The sequence below is a fragment of the Heloderma suspectum genome, chromosome 1 (assembly GCF_057233095.1).
Source record: "Heloderma suspectum isolate Gila_16-S chromosome 1, 16-S_ref, whole genome shotgun sequence".
NCBI classification, from domain to species: domain Eukaryota; kingdom Metazoa; phylum Chordata; class Lepidosauria; order Squamata; family Helodermatidae; genus Heloderma; species Heloderma suspectum.
The window spans coordinates 39,970,623-39,992,709 of NC_139458.1; the positions used below are offsets into that span (position 1 = coordinate 39,970,623).

General features: G+C 43.5%; 1 protein-coding gene across 2 annotated transcripts in view; it reads right to left on the bottom strand.

Annotated features, from left to right (window-relative positions):
- Positions 1-12,305: 12,305 nt before the first annotated feature.
- FLRT2 (fibronectin leucine rich transmembrane protein 2) overlaps positions 12,306-22,087 on the bottom strand; it is a 132,076-nt gene continuing 122,294 nt past the window's right edge. For both annotated transcript variants that reach the window (XM_084841271.1, XM_084841278.1), the window contains exon 2: positions 12,306-17,166. In XM_084841271.1, coding sequence (XP_084697397.1) covers positions 14,781-16,757 — 1,977 coding nt within the window. In that variant the 5' untranslated portion in view covers positions 16,758-17,166 and the 3' untranslated portion in view covers positions 12,306-14,780. The remainder of the gene's footprint in view (positions 17,167-22,087) is intronic.

Here is a 22,087-nt window from a genome sequence, read left to right on the forward strand (position 1 = left end):
GCTACCCTTAGGATCTCTAAAGCCTACAATGTGGTTTCCTGTGATTTCTTCCTTTTGCTTCTCCCCTTCCTCCTCCCCCGCTCTGACTTCATCCATTGCTGGGTGGACTTGTGTCTGCTCTCTCGCTCCTGCCTGTGTAATGGAACGCAAAATGGACTGAACAAATTCTTTTTGAAACTCTATGCTGTACCTGCATCATACTATCTATGCAAGAGCATTTCTGAGTAAACCATTTTACCTTTTCTTCACCAAAGAAGGGTGTGGGCTCCTTTTATTGTTATTAGGGATGGCAGAGAATTCCGCCACAGACTCCAAAGGGAATTCGGCCTCCGGAGTCTGTGGCGGAACGCTCCCACTCACCTCCACCTCCTGCCGGAATGTTGTGGAGCTTAGGGATGTATGAAAGGCACTTACCTTTTGCAGATTATGTTTATGGCTGGGGGGGAGGCGTTCCGTCCCTCCCCCCGGAATCCTCGCTGGGGGGGAGGTGCTCCGTTCCTCCCCCACCAGAATCCTGGCTGGCCGGCTGTGCTCCGCAGGGATTCTGTGGAGCCGCCGGCCGGCTCCACCAGCAGCCGGACATCTGGCCGTTGGCTAGCAGGGACAGAAAATGGTGGCAGCCGTAAATGTTTACGTAGCCTATCACGGCTGACTTAAAAAAACAAAAATGTGTGTACACAAATGGTGGCGGCCACGGCCACCGCCATTTGTGTTCCTTATTTTGGCATGTCTTAGTCTACGTAAACATTTACGTAGACTAAGACGGCGAAAATAAGGGGAACGCAAATAGTGTAGACGCTACGCTATTTGCGTTCCCCTTATTTTCACCGTCTTAGTCTACGTAAATGTTTACATGGACTAAGACGTGCCAAAATAAGGAACGCAAATGGCGGCGGCCATGGCCGCCGCCATTTGTGTATGTGCATTGTTTTTTTTTAAAAAAAATAGTCAGCCGTGATAGGCTACGTAAACATTTACGTAGCCTATCACTTTTTTAAAAAAAAAACCTAGCCGTGATAGGCTACGTAAATCTTTACGTAGCCTATCACGTTTGTTGTTTTTTTTTAAACTGGAAATGGCGGCAGCGGCAGCTGGTCAGAAGACCGGCCGCTACAGCTGCCGCCGCCGCACCACCACTGGAGCCACTGCCAGAGCCACCGCCACCAGGAAGATCCGCCCAAGGTAAGTCGCGTCCCGGGGGGGGGGCAGGCCGTTCTGCCGCCGATTTCGGGGGGCCAAATTCGCTGGCATTTAGCCTCCCCAAGATCCGTGGCAGAATTTTCATACATCCCTAGTGGAGCCAAATCCTCCTCGCTGGCAGCTCCATTCCACAAGCAATACAGCCTCCATTGCCATCCGCATTGCTGTGGGTAAGAAACAGGAAGTGATCCGGACGCAAATGGCATCCGCCACACCATTTGCGTCCCTGTTTCTTCTTGCGATAGGCTACGTGTCTGTATTTACGTAGCTATTTACGTAGCCTATCGCGTGAAACATGGACACATAGACTTACATGCAAGATTCATGACTTTATTTGCATATAAGTCTATGGGCACATCCTCCCGGTCACCATTTTTTTTTAAAGACTTTTTTTTAAAGGCAATCAGCAGGGACAGGGAGGAGGCGAACAGCTCTGGCTGGAAAGAGGGAAGGTAATCACCCCCAAGCTAGTCCCCCCCGGAATCCTCGCGGAGCCACTCTGGAGGATTCCGGGGGGAGGAACGGATTGCCTCCCCCCCCACGGATTCCCCACTGGAACAGATGGTGGGGAATCCGTACACCCCTAAGCAATATACACCAGCAACACACCTCATATGCAAAAGGCCTATTCAGGGATGATTGAAAGTAGAGCTGTGCATAAATGGCCTCTCAAAATTCTACACCTTATTTGTGGAAAGAGAAATTTGGGAGACAATTTCACTGAATTTCTCCAGGGGAACAAGACATTCTTAACAGTTTCTCACAAGTAGGGCTTCCCACTGGCAGGGCTTGTAGCATGCTTTCTTTCCTTGGTAAGGGTTTTTGGGTCTTTTGTGCTGCAACAGCATCAGCTGTGTTGGCAGGCTGGCCCCCATTTTCCATCCATAAAAATACAGGGGTGGGGTGGGGGGGCGGGGGCAGCATTGTGTCTAGCTCCAGGGATGAAGTGGATTTAGTGCTCTGCCAGAATCTTGTCTTCCAATTTCCTGGAAGTTTTAGTTTTCTTCCCCCAGGAAAGGGGATTTCCATTGTTCTGCCTCATTCTCAGGATGTTTTATAATTTATTTTTTGTGGTGTTTTTGAGTTTACCTAATCACAGCTAGCCTCCCAGGCTGCCTGCACTTCCTGATCTGAAAAAAACCCATGGGAGGAATTACCTTACGGTGCCTTAAACTGAGCTTTAATTGAAGTGTAAGAAGGAGGCTACAGGCAGCTAGAGAAATTACTGTAGAATGAAAAACAGGACACTCACACTCACTCCTTGGCCACCTCCTAAATAAGGTAAGCCCAAGAAACCCAAACCCAACCCATGAGAATTTCTTTGAAATTTCTTCAGCATTGAATTTCTTTTCAAAAGCAATTTATCTTCTATCAAATTGAATGAGAATGACCAAAAAATGTGGGAGACATTTTTGACACAGCACTAATTAAAAGTGGTGATACTCGCCATACAACGGGGCCATGCCAAATAGCCCCGCCCCTAACATCATGTCATAATGAAGCTCCCCCGTAGCTGTCCACCAGTACAACATGAACGCCTGCAGTGAGGAGGCCTTCACGCATGCAACTGTACATGCTTAGGCTTCCATGTGATTTGGAACCCTAAGGACGCAGAGTTCTGAATCAGGCAAAAGAGTACGCATGTACAGGTGTATGGAAAAAGGCCACCTCACTGCAGGCATTCGCACTGTATGGAAAACACAGCTCTATGGGAGGGGCTTTGTTATGATGCGGGGTTTCTTGCATGGTGAGCTTCACCACTTTTAGTCATGCCTGAACAGGGCAAGAGTTATTACCAAATGTCTTTTTAAACAAAATATCCAGTTAAAATTAGGGATGGGTGAGAATTTTGTTTCAGTTTGAGAATTTACCAAAATCCACAAAGTTTTCTATATTCGGGAGACAAAGAACTTGAGATTTTAAAAGTTTCAGTATGAGAGAAACGGAAACTAACAGATTTATCCATCCTGGCCCAGGACTTTTAGTGCTTTGCTGTTAAAGGTCTGGGTTTCAATCCCTGTCTCAGTTATGTTAGTGCTTAATTAGGGTTGCTACCTCTTGTTCTGAACAGGTTCCTCTTTTTAAACAGCTATACGGCAGGTATATCATGATCCTCTTCATGGTAGGACTAACTGTACCTATGACATTTGGCTGGTACAGATGGGTGAGAATTTTATTTCCATTACCTTTTTATTAGAATTTACCAAAATTCACAAAGTTCTTCAAGTAAGAAAGAACCTGAGATTTAAAACATCTGAATACAGGAGAAAGAGAAACTGATATATTTGCCCATCTGTAGTTGAAATTGAATGTTAAATTTTGAGACAAATATGGGAGCTCTGGCTCAGGCAAAACATCTGGGAAATGGAAGTATTGAAAACATTTGGAAAATATATATCTTGTGTTTGTGTCCACAGGGTGAAAGTAGTGCTATACCTCCCATTACCTCAAAGCTACAGCCATCTTGGTAAGTTTTCAGTTTTTGCTAATGGCACCCCAACCACTGGGATTGGCAACTTTGGAGGGTTCAAGGGTCGAATTTTGCCCCCTGGATCCCACAGGGGCTGCCCTCTTCCACTGAAATTATTTATTTGTTTGTTTGTTTGTTTTATTTAAAACATTTCTATCCCACCCTATATCATTAACATCTCAGGGTGGTGTACAGATAAAATCAATTTAAACAGTATAAAACAATAAATAATTTAAACACCTAAACACATATTAACCTATTAAACACACTATTACCAGTTAAAATCTAAAACAATAAAACAGTTAAAACAATGTGCTGAGGAATGCATTTAGTCCTCAAAGGCTTTTTAAAAAGCCATGTTTTCACTTAGCACTAAAACGAGACCAATGTCTATGCCAATTGGGCCTCCAAGGGGAGGGCATCCCATGACTGAGGTGCCACAGCAGAGAAGGCCCTCTCCCATATCCCACCATAGTGCATGTCTCGTACTGGTGGGATGCAGAGGACGGCCCCTCCAAGATCTCAGTTCTTGGGCAGGCATATATAGGGAGAGGCACTCCCACAAATATCGAGGTCCTAAGCCGCTTAGGGCTTTAAATGTCATCACCAAAACCTTGAATTCCAACTGGAAGTGTATTGGCAGCCAGTGCAATTCCTTTAAAATTGGTGTTATATGGTTTTTATGAGGTGTCCCGGTCAGCAGTCTAGCTGCTGCATTTTGCACTAGCTGCAACTCCTGAGTTGTCTTCAAGGGCAGCCCCATGTAAAATGCATTGCAATAGTCTGATCTGGAAGTTACCACCCCATATACAACTGTGGCTAGGTTATCCCTCTCCAGGAAAGGCCACAGCTGGCAGATGAGCTGAAGCTGGCCCCAAATACTCTGGGGCTCCAGTGACAGAGATGGATCTTGGAGTACTCCCAAGCTACACACCTGCTCCTCCAGGGGAAATCCAACCCCATCCAGGACAGGTCGCTTACCCAATTCCTGGACTTGGAAACCACCAATCCACAGAGCTTCTTGTCAGGATTCACCTTCAGTTTATTGGCCCTCATCCAGCCCATTATAACCTCCAGGCACTGGTCCAACACCTTCACTGCCTCAGCCGACTCCGATGACAAGGAGAAATAGAGCTGAGTATCATCAGCATATTGGTGACACCCCAAATTACCACTGCCAAATAATTGATGGCTGCAGCAGCAGCAAAAATGCCACATTTCCCCTTTAAGGCAAGGTGCACAGTGAGTGCATGCCTTGTTGTTTTAAAGGCAAATCATGCTCCTGGAAGACCCGGAAAAGCATGATATGCCATTAAAACAAGATGTGAACTAACTAATCAGGGGAAATGCAGCTTCCCTCACTGCTGCTGCTGCTGTGCCACCAAAATTCAGCAGCCATTTGGCTGTGGCAACACTTTGGGGGAAGCAGGGGGTGCAAAGATGGCTGGGGGCCACATGTATTGCCCATCCCTGCCCTACCATGTAAAGACATACGACTCACCATCAGATAATGATTTCTGACCAATGTGCCATGGAATACTCCTTGAACAGACAGAGCCCATACAAATTGGGAACAAACCCTAATGAATCAAGACTTAGGTTTTTGAATATAACAACAACAACAACAACAACAACAACTGGCAAATAGGCAATAATTTTTTTTAATACATTGCTTTTGTTTTGATACTCAAGGAGTGTAGTTTCACAGCAATATAATTCAAAATGAGGTTTATGCCTGTATTCCTATCCTGTATTTCAACTTCATTGGCACATTACATGTTAGCTTGTTATGTGGCTGATTTGATTGCTCTCTAGATCAAGCTGTTCAGGAAACCAAAATAATAATGATCTTGTTTTCTGCTGTATTTTTGTTTTGTTAAGAGGAAATAGAATTAGGATGCAATCCTATGCTGGTTCAGACAGAAAAAGATGTCCTACAACTCCCAGCATGCCCCCAGCCAGCATTGCCCGCTGGGGGCATGCTGGGAATTGTAGGGCTTTCTTTTGTCTAAACCTGCATAGGATTGTGCCCGTAATCTTCATTTATAAATCCCTCTGTAGGATTTGATCTCATCCGGAACCACTCCCTCCCGCAGATTGAATCTTACCTGCTAGATGAGTTTGCTTCCACTTTCCCTTTATGGAAATTTCCCTTTCCACTTATCTCAAAGCACTTATGTAAATGTGTCAAAATGTAGGCAGGGGAATACAAGAGACAAAGAAGAGATAACAAAAGATATGCAAAACTATAACAAGTGACTGAGAAAAAGACCAGAAATAGAAGTTACCAGAGATTTACCAGCAAATTGGCTGAAAATCCAACCAATGGAAATGAAAAAAAAAAAAAATCAGGAATGTGTACTAGGAGACTATCAATCAAACTGTGCCACAGGGAATCTGGAGTTCCTCAGAAGTATAGTGGGGTTCCTGAATGAGAAGGTCAGTATTCACAGACCTGTATCCCTGCAACAAGACAGCTTGACCACCCCTGCTGATTTCCTGTGTGATGTTCAGCCACAGGGACTGTTGATTGTATTTTGGATAACACAGGGTATTGGTGGGGCCCTAGAAAACTGACCAATGGTGCTGCATGTGTGAACTGAACCCTAGAATATACTCTATAATACCCAGCAAGGCACACAGTTCCATGACAGATATGCAGGGATTCCTCAGCAGATAAGACAATGCAGGAAGGGTTCTCTGAAGGCAGAAAGATTGAAAACCACAATTTTAGGACATTAAAAACCCCAGTCCAGGGAGGAAATACTTCTGCCACTACCATCCCAATGGATCAACCTGTAAAAGGCTATGGATGCAGCATGTTCTTCTCCCAAAAACAGATTAAGCCAAACCATGAAAAATGCCTTGCATTATGCCTCATGAATCTCTGAATGGATCATGGCCCTTCTTTGCAATCTTCTTAATTGCATACCCTCAGCTGCCTAATTAGGATGATTTTTGAGAGATCTTAGATCACAGTGGTGTGACAAAAGGAGATAAAGTGGGAGTTCTCTTTCCTGATGGCTTTGCCAGTAAGAACTATCTCTCTTTTTGAAACCAGGGAGTACTCTATTATTTCTCTTGTGTGTAATGGGTGGAGGTTGTAACCAGCGATGGCAAGCCTTCTATAGCAACTATTGATTTGGGGAAGGACTGCCTTAACCCAAGGAAATGCTTTGGTTTCTTCTTCATGTGTTCATGTGTTCTTCCATTTGGAAGTGGTAATAACAGAACTCCCATTAAGAAAATCCCCAGGAACACAGCAGTGACCCCTCACATATGTTCCTTTCAAGCACTGTGTGACCCCTGAAAACCAGATATTAAAGGTACAGGACACTTGGCTTATCTTGCTTCGTGTATCCCTGACAGACCAAAGCCGATTCTATGAAAATCCAGGTAATACTCCAACACGTTTCTCATTCCGTTGTCATGAAGATCCCGCACTTGATAGAACCCTACCATGTAAAGAACTCACCCCACATGTACCTATGAAATGGCATATACAAAAATCATTTGGCTACAGAAATCAGTGGTCTCTCAAGCCTTGGCCTTTGGCAAGTAAAAAATTAAAGTTTTTTTTTAAGTTAAAGTAGAAAGCAAAGGGAGAAGAATAAACTTCTCAATTAGTACAGGCTTAGTGAAAGCATCTTCAGTGGTAGGCAGGAAGTGTTTCCTCCCTTGATGACATAGAATCATAGAATAGTAGGGTTGGAAGGGGTCTACAAGGCCATCGAGTCCAACCCCCTGCTCAATGCAGGAATCCAAGTCAGAGCATCCCTGACAGATGGCTGTCCAGCCTTGTCTTGAATGCCTCCAGTGTGGGAGAGCCCACTACCTCCCTAGGTCATTGGTTCCATTGTCGTATTGCTCTAACAGTCAGGAAGTTTTTCCTGATGTTCAGCCGGAATCTGGCTTCCTGTCACTTGAGCCCATTATTCCGTGTCCTGCACTCTGGGATGATCAAGAAGAGATCCTGGCCTTCTTCTCTGTGACAACCTTTCAAGTACCTCAAGAGCGCTATCATATCTCCCCTCAGTCTTCTCTTCTCAAGGCTAAACATGCCCAGTTCTCCTCATAGGGCTTTGTTTCCAGTCCCCTGATCATCTTTGTTGCCCTCCTCTGAACCCTCTCCAGTTTGTCTGCATCCTTCTTAAAGTGTGGTGCCCAGAACTGGACACAGTACTCCAGATGAGGCCTAACCAGTGCTGAGTAGAGGGGAACTAGTACTTCCCGAGATTTGGAAGCTATGCTTCTATTAATGCATCCCAAAAGAGCATTGGCCTTTTTTGCAGCCACATCACATTGTTGGCTCATATTCAGCTTGTGATTGACAACAATGCCAAGATCCTTCTCGCTTGTAGTGTTGTTGAGCCACGTCTCCCCCATCTTGTAACTGTGCATTTGGTTTCTTTTTTCTAGGTGCAGAACTTGGCATTTACCCCTATTAAGGCATGTTCCCCACTAATAACAGACTTCCCAATGCACATTGTCAATCTTTCTCTGGACCCAAAAGTGCATTTATACTGGGATATCCCTGACTAGATAGGCCTTTTCAGAAGAGCCTTCCATGCGGGGAGTGGGAGCAGGGCTGCACCCATTCTCCCACCCTATCACTGCACTCGCCAGCTCTGCATTTGGCAAAAGGGAGAGGCAATGCATGTGCACACACATTGCTCCTCCATGCAGTCAGGCACCCTACATGTTCATAGAGGTGTGGAAGTAGAACTGGTGGGGCACATTGATGTTGGGGTTGAGATCGACAGGTCAGGTACAGTCCTCTGTCCTCCCCCTAACACACACACACACTTACTAGATCTATAGAGAGTTCTTCTGAAGTGGGCTTATATTGTGGGGCAAGATGGCAGCTGCTATGTTGCCAGAGGCTCATCTGGAATTAAAATAGCTTCGGGGCATCAGGTCGATATGAGTCCTGATGCATGTGACATCACACATTTAGATTATGGGTTCCATTCTGCCTAGCCCCCGAGATTAGGTGGGACTCACCAGAGCCTGTGTGTTCAGAGACACCTCACTTTAGCTTTGGAGAGTGACTGAGTCTCTCTATCAGCATGACTGTCATCACAGCCACGTTTGATCTGGGGATAGAAAGAGCATGCTGATTCTCAAGCTTTGTGTGTGCCTGGATCATTTAGCTTTAGGAGCCTAATGTGCACTTGATTTTTTTGTACACTAAGTTTGAGTTTATCAGCCATAATTTTAAGCATCATCCCCAAACGTTATCTCTTGTATGATGTTTGTGAAAGGGAAGTCAGCAACATTAGCATGCAAATTAGCATCCATTTCCCACAATTACCCTTTGTAACCATTTATTTTGGCTTTTCAACTAGTAGCATCATGACACCTTTAGTGCTTGAATTTGGTGCGTAAATTAAATGGAACCCCTTTTCAGCGTAGATCGAACAGACACCAATTATACAGTATTAGGTAGCACTTCTCTAAAGTTTTGTGGGGTGTGTGTGTGTGTTGAGAGGATCCATGGGAAATGGCACCTACATGATTTTCATTGTGCAAACATGTCTGGGCATGGTCACCTTTCAAATCTCTTTGGCTTTCAGCTTCCAGCAAACCTTTTGTTTTAAAATAATATGGAGAAAGAATGGGTTGCACTTTCATGGAACCCACCCTAAATCATCAATAATTCTGTATGGGGGAAGCTTATAAACTGGGGCATTATAGCTACCACACATATACACATGTTCTTCGACCATCGCCATAAGTCACTGAGACTCACTAGGCTTTGCACCTTGGAAGGGGTATATGCTGGAGACAAAGTAAAGAATAAGCCCTATGCAAGCATTTGGCCTTGCTCCCAGCATTCCTTTCCCCCACCCACTCAGTTGTTGACATTCCTATGTCAAGGGGGAAGGTCTGAAGGGGGTCTTGTTTGTTTGAGTGCAATTAAAACCTCTGTGTGAACAGGCACCATCACATTTAAATGAAGGGTTCAGGTTAATGCAAGTAGAAGCCCCCTTCAGGGGCTCCCTGATCAATGTAAGAATGTCAAGGATCAAGGGAACAGAGAGATTGGAGTGGGGATTGCATGCACACTCACATCCCCTCCCCACTTTTATCCCATATGTGAGCAGGCAGAATGCCTGCATAGGGCTATATCAGCCTTCCCCAACCTAGCACCCTCCAGTCATGATGGACTACAACTCCCATCATCCAATGGTCATGCTGACTGGGGATAATAGGAGTTGTAGGCCAACACATCTGGAGGGCACCAGCTTGGGGAAATTTGGGCTATATATGAAATGATTAAACAAATTCATGAAGGATGGGTCAATCAGCAACTAATAAGACGTGTTGGATAAATAAGAAATCCATGTTCACAGGATTGATCCTGATATTGGACAGACTGACGCAGCCTCCTGGCAGACTTTGGAATGCCATTAAGTGACAACAAAATGTCAATTATTAGTTCATTATATGTTTACCTCCATGGAGGAGGATGTTTGCATTTTGTAGCTCAGGCACCAAAACATCTTGGGCTTCATGTCAGAGGAAGCATACCTCAGAGCAATCGAATGCTGAGGGCAAATAGCAGCAGTTGGGTTTCACCTTCATGCCTTTCTTGGGAGCTTCTGGGTTGGTTTCTTTTGGAAGCATAATGCTGGACTAGATGTATCTCAGTCTCATCCAGCAAGGCAATTCTTATATTCTTGGATGTAAGCCTTTGAAACAGGGGTAGGAAACTTGTGGCCCTCCAGATGTTGTTGAACTCCCATCAGCCCCAGCTAGCATGGCCAATGATGAGGGATGACAGAAATTGTAGCCTGACAACATCTGGGGGGCCACAGGTTCCCCTCGTCTGCTTTGAGGGAAGAAATAATCCATGTAGCAACCATCTAGGCAAAGAAGCACTGAAATTCATGCAAGCCAGTCTTGGGAGGGTTCCATTTGCATGGGGACCATGGGAGTTAGGTAAGGGAACCAAAAGCTGCTTGTTTAAGAGTTTGTTGTCATATCTGTTCTAGAAAATTGTCTGTGGGATGTAATGCGTCCCTGCTTTCCTGAGAGGGATCTTCTTGAGGAAAGATTAAACTACCTCCGCAGACCTAAACCAACTATGGGGAGCAAAGGGGAGAGGGGTTAGAAGCTTTAGAGGGGGCTGAATATCAGACAGAATATATTTTATGTAACGCGTTTAGGATCAGAATGAAAATATATCTTCTGTCAATTACTCATAAATGCTCCAATTTCAGCTGGAAATGTATCATTAAGCTGAGGCAGTGTACCATCATGAGGTGCAAGGATGGATAACACAACCATTACATGGCAAGCACTAATTCAGTATAGGTCAGCTTTTCAATTGAAAAACATATGGCTGCTGCATCCAGTAAAATAACTGGATCCCCCCAAATGAATAATCTGCCTGCCTGTGTGTGTGTGTGTGTGTGTGTGTGTGTGTATGCCAGTCCCAAACATTCCATCACAGTCTAGAGTGACCAAGGAACAAAACCCATACTATGCAGATAGGGCTGGTGGCTTGGTCCTCAGGTCAATAGCCACCACTGAATTCTGTGAGACAAAATATATAGGTTTAGAACTTAGCAGAAAGGAGCACAACCTGCTTCACATTCCAGTTTCCAGGGGGGTAACCATGTTAGTTGTTGTGGCACAAACAACTAAGAGTCTTGTGGCACTTTCAAGACTAACAAATTTAATCTGGCACAAGTTTTCATGGGTGTTGTCCATATCTGATGAAGTGGACCATGTCCATGAAAGCTTAGCCAGGAAAAAAAAAAAAAGTTAAGTCATTAAGATGCCACAAGGCTCTTTGCTGTTCTTCCTGTTCCAGACACAGACATTACAATGAGCAGTGTGGGCAGGTTTAGCTACTATCTCAATGGTGTCCCTCAGTAGCACAGTTGCTTTCTCCCTTGCATGTGAATAGCCATCCACCAACCTTCCTGGACCCTGCAAAATAGGTATAGACTGTTTTGCTGGTTGATAACATTGTGTGTGTTTCCTACAGCATGCTCACATATGTATGTGTTTTCAACAGCATGCTCATGATAATGTAAAGAATATAAGAAGAGGCCTGCTAGATTAGACCCAAACCGATCTGGTCCCTGCATCCTGTTTTCTACCAACCAAATGCCTACAGAAAGCCTATAAGCAGCAGGGCATGAGGGCAACAACAGCGTTCTCCCACAGTGGTTCCCAGAAACTGGTACTTAAAGGCATGCTGCCTAATCCTGGAAGTAGCACATAGCCATGATGATAGCCTAATCCTCCATGCATGTGTCTAATCCCCTTCTAAAACTATCTTAGTTGATGGCTGTCACCACATCTTGTAGCAAATTCCATAGTTCCATATGTGCTGTGAGGAAGTGTTTCCTTTTGTCTGTCCAGAATCTCCCATCATTCAACTTCATTGGATGTTGCCAGGTTCTAGTATTTTGAAAGAGGAAGAAAAACTTGCATCTATCCATGTTTTCCATATATATATGCCTATGTGTCCTATTTCTTGTCATTATGGGGATTCATACGGCTGAAACATTTAAAAAGGAATTTCCCTTTGTCAACAGGCAAACAGCTTGCGTAGTCAAAAGACAAAGAACAACGTTTTGCATAAAAGTTTCTAGCTAAAATTACACCATTTCAAACCATACGGCAGCCTTTTATTTAGCAAAGGTTCAGTGACTTCACTATTACAGTAGCCACACAGGTTGCCTAAAATACCTGTTATAGCTGGAGAAAATAGCAAATATACAGAATATAGAATGGAAATCCAAAATGTGGTTATAAAAGGCGTTGGGTGGGAAAGGACATAATTCCTTAGGAAATGATTGTACTCTGCCATCATACACCAAAGTGCTTATCCATCTCCTCGGGGTGGAGGATGAATGTTGTCAAGCTGCTGAAGCTGTGTGCATGGATCAAGTTTTCTGATGAATAAGAAACTGAGTAGACTAAGGAGTATCCCCCCCCTTCTGCTCAACACCTTAAGTAATCCTTGTTGCTCAATAGGGATGTTTGTTAGCCTTTAATTAAAGGTTGTTTTATTGAGACAACAACTTGTTGGGCTCTTCTCAATGTAAGGAAAGGGGTTTTTAAGCCACTCCCCCAATCAAGATAAGTCAAGGAAAGGAATTAATATTTCTGAGGTTTTTTAAACTTTTTTTTTTTTTTTTGCTGACTTATCATTGAATGCTCCATTCCCATGAGTTTAGAGATAATATGGATGTGTTGGAGCCAGGGGGTGGGGGTTATACATGAGTTGAATTAGAAAAGAAAAAGTAGGGAGGGGAATGCAAGGCTTGAAGCAAGCAGAAATATTAGATGAGAGTCACATTAGACCCTGGCATGGATGCTCCCCTCATGGTGGGCATGAACGGCCCCCCCGCCCCAGCATAAGTAAATTATTATGTGATATTCTATATGTGGTGATGGAAGCTCAAGGAGCGTTTCTTCCCCCAACCATGTGCAGAGTCTGCATGCTGGGGGGAAAGGTTCATCAGCTTGCCATCAATAGACCCTTGCATAACATTAAGAGCTGCACCAGCTGCACCAGGTTCTTCCATAGACCGTTGGTACATTACACCAGAGCTGCTCCTATACAAGCTCTTCTGTAATTAAGGAGAAGGTGGTGGTGGGGTTTCTTCATTTTAATACAGGCTGTACAGCATACATTCCCCAGGTGTCACTTGCAAAGGTACAAAGTTAAACAAAATTCTCAAATGAATACTGGAGGATACAAAATCAGGAGCATTCTTGTGTCCTCAAACACCAAACACAAGTATTTGTTCTACAAAGGTAAGTGGGAATGTCAAAAAATGCAGAATGGACTTATGATAACACAAGCCCCACAGATCCGATAATATTTTTTGAACCAGAATTTTTTTCTGACACATATCTTCTCCACAACTAAAACTTAAGACATTATGGATTTATCTCCCCAGAAAACTTCAGAACACTTTATGCAGAAGTGTTGGTTTACTTTAATGCCCCACAGGGTTCACTTTCTCTCTCATGGAGAGAGAGAAAGAAAGAGAGAGAGAGGTGGGACTAACATAGCCAGGGATACATATGAAACTGAGAAATGGCAACTGAAATATTTTCATTGACTTTGTCTTTGGGAATATACTTTTAGTGGTTAGTATGTAGATATTGCTTTCTACTCAGGCCAATGTATCAGATCTGTTTGCATTGATTAACATTCATTACCTTCATAAGCTAATGTGGCTAGGCTTTCTGGGGATGATGGGAGTTGTAGTTCAGCACATCTGGAGTGCGCCCAGCTGGGGAAGGCTAGACTAAAGAAATCTGCTTTAGGAGCAAACAGAAGAGAAAGGTTTAGATGCAGACTAAGAGTTCTGACAAATCTGGTCAGAATATTCTTAAATGACCTAATTTTGATGCAAACATAAAAGAAAATGAGTCTTTTGCCTTGGATATTTCTATCCCAGCTTTTGTGAGGAGAGATAAATGTGTGATAAGCATCTTGCAAAATGTTAACATATGGTGGAGACTCATAGTGTTTAACACAAGGAAGGCCCCAATGTTTCCTTCCAAATGGAACCAAAAAGTACCGAGACAGGTACAAGTGACTAATGAAGTTTTAACGTCAGTTACTCCAATTTTATGAACCACAGAGGTTGTTAATTTGTATCCTTCCTGCCATTTGATCTAGCTTAGGCATTTCTAGTGATTCCTCTTTTAATACAAAGTTATCTCCTAAACTCGTGGAAGATGTATGAGCCAGTATCCCCCAAACAGCTCCAAAATCCAAATGGTTAATGTTTGAAGAATGAGGCGTTCTTTCCTTTGCCATGGCATTGGGTTCTTATTGTATGACCCTGTACAGTACTTCAGCAATATATTTTTTTTAAAGATTTAAAAAGCAAAAAGTTACAAAACTGTTTGCAATTAACTTGAAATAGAAAAGATAGCACTTTTTTTTAAATCCCATTATATAGTACACCATATAAATTACAGAGTATTCAAATGCACAAACGCATCTGTGTAACATTTATCAAATGTAATTTTGTTTTGTTTTGTTTGTGTGTGAGTAGATTTAGTTTGCTTCTGCCCTCTGAGTTTTTGCTCCTGGTTGTAGGTGTCTTGCCACAGCCCCTCACTATCACGTATGACAGTGTTCTAGGTCTGAGACACTGCTGTTGCAAAATCGCATATTGTTGGGGATGTGGCAGTCTGTGTAGTTAACACCCCCATTTGGGGTATAAATGGGCTGCAGTCTGAAATCTCCTTTAAGGAGCTGATCATTATTTAAGGAGACGATCTGAAAGCTGGTTTCTGTCATCTCCAGGATGGAGTTGTCCTTCTTGGTCCCCGCCTCACAGTAGTCATCTTTCCGTCGGCCCCGGTTGTATTTCCACTTCTGAGAGGTGTAGCGCCCCTTTTTGTGCATGTGCCAGCAGAAGACACTCAGCAGAACCACCAGCACAAATACCACTGCCCCCCCGATCAAGCTTGCCAACAGAAATGGGGAATCAATGTTATGCGATGTTGTCTGCTCGTGGCTGGAAGCTGTGTTACTTGTTAGGGAAGCCTTGGTGGTGCCTTCAGAACAGACGGTGTCCTCACCAACTCGGTAGTTATTAAAATCATCCAAGGGCACCAAGCAAATTCGGTATGTAGATTTGGGTGCTAGGCTTGTCAAGCTGATGTTTTGCCTCTTGTCACTAACTATCCGTTCCTGAATGATGCCTCCTTCCAGACTGTGACCCATTTTAACCCAGGTAAGTTTGTATGCCATCACATTAAAAGGGGAACGCCAGCTGACTTGGATGCAAGTGTCATTCACAATGTGGATAAACAGCTGAAACCGTTCCAAAACGGGAGGGGTCGCTTTTTCTCCATCATTCCTCTCAGGCACAGTGGGGAGTGTGGCTATAGTGGGGGTAAGAGGAGTGGATTTGTTACCTGGGGTTAAGTATGATGAAGTAGGGGTCAATGTGGTTGGCACTGATGCTGTGGGAGTTGGGGTAACAAATGGCAGATTGGGGGTGGTTGTGGGACATGACAATATATTCATGTTGAGTTCCCTGACGGCCATACCTCGGACGGGTTCTGGTCCCTGACACATGAAGCCTCGAACATTGATGGAGGAAGGAATTGACTTGAGCCATTCAGTAACCCACTTAATACTACAATCACATAGCCAGGGATTATTCCTTGCAGTGAGTTGCTTCAGGTTGTGAAGGTTGTCAAAGACACCTTTGGACAGCATCCGAAGCTGATTGTTGGAAATATCAAGTCGCTCCAGCTGGTGGAGGTTGGAAAAGGCTGAAAGTGGTATGTGTGATATCTGGTTGTCCTGTAGATAAAGCCTAAGTAGGTTTGTACCTGGAAGATCAGGGGGAGGGTATGTTAGTGAATTCCGTACTATAGAGAATTCCTTGAGTTTGGAGAGGTGGCTGAAGGTGCCATTTGCAATGCCTTTATTAGTAAGGAGGTTGCCATCCACGATGAGACGTTCCAAGCTTGTGAGATTCTGGAAAGCCATGTCTGATATGATGGCAATTCGGTTTTCATCAACTCGTAGTTCTTGTAAGTCCACTGGAAGGCCAACTGGTACGCTGCTTAAGTGATTCTTGGACAAGAATAAAAGCTTGAGGCTAACAGCTTCCCGGAATGCCCCATCCTCAACCCCTACGGTAGAGATGGAGTTGTCATCCAGGTGCAACTCTTCCAGTTTCAAGAGCTGTGCCAGAGCAGCTCGAGAAATGGTCTGGATGTTGTTTTCCTGCAGGTGGAGAACCCTGACGTTCTTGGGAAGATTCATGGGGAACTCATCCAGCTGGTTGCCATACAGGTAAACTGTGTGCACAGACTGGACGTTGTGCAGCTCTGCAGGAAATCCAGCATTATTAATTTGGTTATTGTGGAGGTAGAGTACGGTTACACCCTCCGGTATTCCAAGAGGCACTGAGGTCAAGCTTCGTTCATTACAATAGACAAAGTTTCGGTCACAGCGGCACACACTTGGACAGGCCAAAGCTTTGGAGAACTCCATGTAGAGCCCCAGAGAAAACACAAGCCATGATTTAAAGAAAGCAACCCTGTCCATGGGCCACATTCTAGTCCACGGGCCCATTTCTAACTGAAGAAACAAAATACTGGGAAGGAAAAATACTAGCAAAAAAAGAAATACAATGAAAAAAGTTGCTGTATATGCGTCCTGTGCACAGGCAAGAGGTAAAATCCTGGAGGCTAAATGCAAAATAATCCTTTTATAATTGGACTGCCTCCCACTCTGGCTAGAAATGTTGCTGTCTTATTAGCCAGGCTTACACACTTTGTTGTCCCTCTCCATGTATGCTGGATGATAAGATAACTGTGTCCTGTACAGGTGGCCAGCAGGCAATCTAAGGTATCAAATGTTGACAGGAGACAGGATGGCTGGATTAGTTCTTCCGTTCAATGTAGTGCTAGTGGTGACAGTGCACTCAGCTTCCTTCAGTCTCCAAGACATTCATTTCAGCTTGAGGCTGGATTTGAGAAATCTGTTAAGAGAGAGGAGGGAAAATAAATAATGTGGCATTGTTAACTGACAAACATCCTGTGCACAGAAATTCATTAACTTTGTGAAATGGTAACATAAATAATCCAGACTGCTCTGTGTTTCCTTCAGCTTCTAAAGCCAAGTACAAAAACCAGCAGGGAAAGCCAGACGGATAATTGGCTCTCGTACTGCTGATATGACAATGGCCACAGAACAGCATACAGCAACCTGAAGTGGGAGCTTTAGGCTGAACACTGAATGTCTACTCAGAGGTAAGCAGGACAAGTCTCTGCAGGGCAAGGCTCAGAAGGAAGCAGGACTGAATCATGCTGCCGCCACAGCTAGCTAGTGAGCTCCCTGCCCCTCTGCCTTTCAAGGAAAAGCTCTTATCTCCGATCAGCAGCTTATCAGAGATAAGTGTATTCCCCTGTTAAGCACTGAAAAAGGGAGCCTTTTTCCTGCTGAGCAGGAAAACACACACACTTATCTCTGTGATCAGCTACTGATTGGAGATAAAAGCTTATTCCTCCATGGCAGAGGGGGCTGGGCTAGTGGAAGTAGTTGGGCCAGATGGGAAACCTCTGTGGGCCATATTTGGCCCATAGGCTGAAGGTTGCTCATCCCTGCTGTACAGGGTTTGTACCACTGAGTGGTAGAAGCTGGGGACAGCAGAGAATACACCTCCTTTTTTTTTTTAATGATAAATGCCTATGACATATCTGGGAACCAAGTAGTATAGTAGAGGGAATTAGTTCTATTCCCCAGTACAATAGCTTGTACTGGGGAATAGAACTAATTCCCCCTACTACAGGAGTTAAAAAGCAGTACCTTTATGATCTCAGCAGGATTAGCAACCAATACACCTAAGGAAAGGGATGAAGAGTTCTGTGATATGGGGACTGGGGATTGGTGTACTATCTACTGACGTTAAAAAGAAACTTGCTTTTCCATTAAGCAGGGTAACAAGAGTGAAGATGAGAAAACACAAAATAGGCAGAGGCAAAGAGCCCAAGAAATGGAAATATGATAGTTATAGATGACTCAGTCAATTCTGGTTTCTCTCAGTGTCTATGTTTCCCAATTTTAGGTTCAGCTTATCCTGAACTTTGAGAATTTTATTTGGAAGTCTGCAGGAAATTTTGTATGCATTTGTGTGTGCATTTCTCCTAATACATGCATTTTTGTTTGCAATTTTGCCTAATATACACTGTTCATTTTTGCAAATATTTTTGCAAAATGCATTTCTGAATGTTACTTTCACTGATACATGCTTTTGTGTGTACTTTTCCCTTATTCACATTTTTGTATGTATTTTTTGATTTGAGAACTCCATTGCAAAATTCAGGGAAGGGTGAATTTTGAAGGATGACCGAGTTTCCCCCATCGCTAGAATAAGAACAGGAAATAAAGGTGAGGCAAAGTCAGTTGGGAAGGAACATGGACTCTGTTGTAGCTCTGTTCCAAACATGGTCCCACCATTTTGGCCAATGAGAATATAATTCAGCATGCTATCATCACAATGATAGGAAATTTTTATTCAGTCATTCCTTTTTGATATCCAAACCTTCCAAACACTCCCTGCATTTCACATCTGGCCGTCCGTTAGAATACAAATGAATGACTGCACTCTTGTACATAGGCTGTTTATGATCCACACATAACATCAAAAATCACATTCACCAGCTAAACAGATCTTGGATGAGCACTGCGATGCAGATGAGAATACACACGTAGATGAGCAGCCACATCAATAATGCACGGAAGGTTGCTTACGCCAGCAGATTTTGCTTGCTAGACTGGGTGACAACTTTACATCGTCTTTTTAAAGTATTGAACTTTCTACTCTTACTCAAGTGTTAACGAAAAATAGTCACGATTCTGCCTTACTAGATTTTATTTTTTGGTAAGTCTGCATGAATGAACTTACAAATATATACGTCACAAGATAGATTCACAAACAATCCTCACACCTGACAATCTTCATGAAGTTTTCATGCTTTCCGTGTAGCTGAATCCATAACATTTGATGCACTCCTTGATTTTGCTCTCTCCCTCTGGCATGATGCATTACTTAAATCTGAAATACTTAGTTCCTTAAAGCAAGCTGGGACAACACTGGCTATGAAAGATTTCACCGTTTATGATTAATGTGTATTTTCTAATAAGAGGAGAATGCTTCTATTACTTACATTTTCAATACATTCGTTTTAAACGAAGACATTAGTCGATCCTATGGTAACTTATTCAGTAGAGTAAAGCACTGAGGGAAGTGTTGCACAGATTAAACTCCCACAGTTTCTCTCTGACTTGTAGGCAAGTAACAGCTGTCAGGAGTTTACCCAAAATGCATCCTTTGAATAACAATGCCAGCATTATCTAGCAAAATAAACGGATCTAGCTTATTTTATTTTATTTAGTTGCTATGGGTGGCATCTGTCTTTTAGCACAGTGTAAAAGGCTAGGTGTGGATACAAAGCCGAAAGGAAATCTGACAGCATATATCTTTCTTGTGTACAATGCACAGTAGATACTGAAAAACTGCCCTTGACATTTTGCATGGATTTGCAATTTCATTAAGTGCAGTTAGGAGAGCAAACATTAGAGCTGTGCCGAAGGATACATTGTATGTTAGGAGCACTGTGCCTATTTAGAGAGTTCATCAAATACCAGCCCAACAGCTAGAACAGGCGGAGCCCAAAGGTGTGAACCAGAATTGCCTTGCACCCTCTGTTGGGCATCCAAATAGAACAGCCTCCCCTATCGTGGATTAGTGCTGACTGGCAGTGATGGGAACTGTAGTCCAGAACCTCTGGAGAGCACCCAGTTGGGGAAGGCTGAAGCATAACATTTGATTCTTGCCTGAACCTTGTGCACAATGGTCCTCTAGAAATGGGCAGATTAGCGAATGCACCACTCAAGGCTTTGCTCCCTTCCCTTCATAGAAGAGGACTAGTTTCTTTACAGTTATGTAAGATGATGTGATACTGCAGAGAAACTCTTAACAGGATTCCTTGCTAATGCAAGACCTCTGTGACAGTTTATCCTCCATTAATACACCTGGGATTTCTTTCTAAATCATCTCAACCTGGATACATAGTAACCAGTGGCCCCTTTTTATCCTGTCAGAAAAATATGGGGGTAGTTAAGCTGAGAGGTGGTGACCAGCCCAAGGTCACCCAGTGAGTTCCCTCAGAATGGGGATTTGAAGAACCCATGTAACTCAGTGCAAGTCTGATACTCTATCCATAACGTACCACCAGCTATCCATTTCACTACCCTCCAATCATTACAACTAAAATTAAAGCCCTTCTAGTGTGGGAGGGGCCCTATGTCATTTCTGTGGTCTTTACAACACTCACCTTACCACTAGTGTTTTAATAAATGTTAATTATCAGCAGAAGAAGGTAGAAGATTTTTTATTTTTTTATTTTTTGTAGAAAAATACTAAAATGATGACAACTAGTGCTACTACAACTTCACAGGGTCAGTTCAAGGTACCCAAATTATGTGCAAATGTACTTACACCTCAGACCCATCAGGAATCTCATGAAAAATTCTGCAGGGCCTACTCCCTCCTCTGATGGGAAGAACCAAACGGGGGTTCTACAACAGAGCCTAAATCTCTGAAACTATTTCAAGACAGCCTGTCATGCTAGCCTGACACAGAAAAAAACAAGAGAGTCTTGTAGGACCTTAAAGACTCACACATACTATTATGGCATAAGACAGGGGTCTCCAACCTTTTTGTGTTGGTAGGCACATTTAGGATGCTGAGAGAGTGTTGTGGGTGGTCTTACAAAATAGCTGCCATGGTGGAGGGGGGTGGCTTTCCCATTCACAGAATGGCTGCCATGGTTGGTGTGGTCAGTCACAAAATACTCTTTTCACAAAAGAAAACCAAGTGAGACTAAAAGAAAAGTAACTTCCCCAATAACCCAAGTACAAAGTAGAGGAGGGATCTGAGCTCCAAAACACAAAACCACTCTCTTGAACTACCATTTTCTGTTTCAACACCCATCTTGCAAAAGGCAAAGTGATTGGTGCTGCTGGGAGCCATCCTTCTGGAAGCACCTAGGAAAAGGCAACTGTGAGACACTGCTCACTTTAAAAGTTGATATGGTATGATCATGAGATGGTTTGTTGGGGAAAAATTGCAATGTATATGTAGCTGCATGGAAATCAAGGAGGTCCTGCATGCAATTGAGTGCTGGATTAGGACTGTGACAGAGTCGGAGAACTACTGCTATGACCTGTCCCAAGATGTGTTTTGTGGAACAGCCGGGGGGGGGGGGTATTTTTGTTTTTAATACTTTGTGACCTGACTTGAATTGAACACACCTCTTTCCCTTCTCAATTATTTTCCTTCATGTTCCCACCTTTTATGCTTTTTGAAAACTGCTGCTGGTTTTCTATCAATTATTCATATCATTCTTTCTCTCATTGGGTTTATTTTCCTAACTTTGTAAATTGCTAGTAGTTCATTTTCTGGAATGTAGGCACTGTTGTCACACCTTTTTCCCCCACAGGAATGTTTGTAACTATGCCTTCATTTCTCTCATTATTGGGTTGTGTGTGTGTGTGTGTGTGTTTTTAATATGCCATTCTTTCTCTCACCAAATACATTCCAGTTACTTTCTAAACTAGACTGTTCTTTTCTGGATCATTTGAACTTCTCTCAGCACGGTTGGGTTTTTTTCCCCTCCTCATGGGATTTCAATGGTTGGATCCAGATTTAGTATATGCAACTGGAATGGTGAAAGCAGACTTCCATGCCCCCTTCTCCCCACAGCAGCCCCTTCAGCCCTCCAAAAATGCTACATGGCAGGTCAGGGAATCCTGCTCAGTGGGGTAGGCTTTGTTGTGGAATGGGGGGGGGGATCCCTGGAAAGGGGGCAGGGACTCCTTCTATGAGCAGAGCTCCA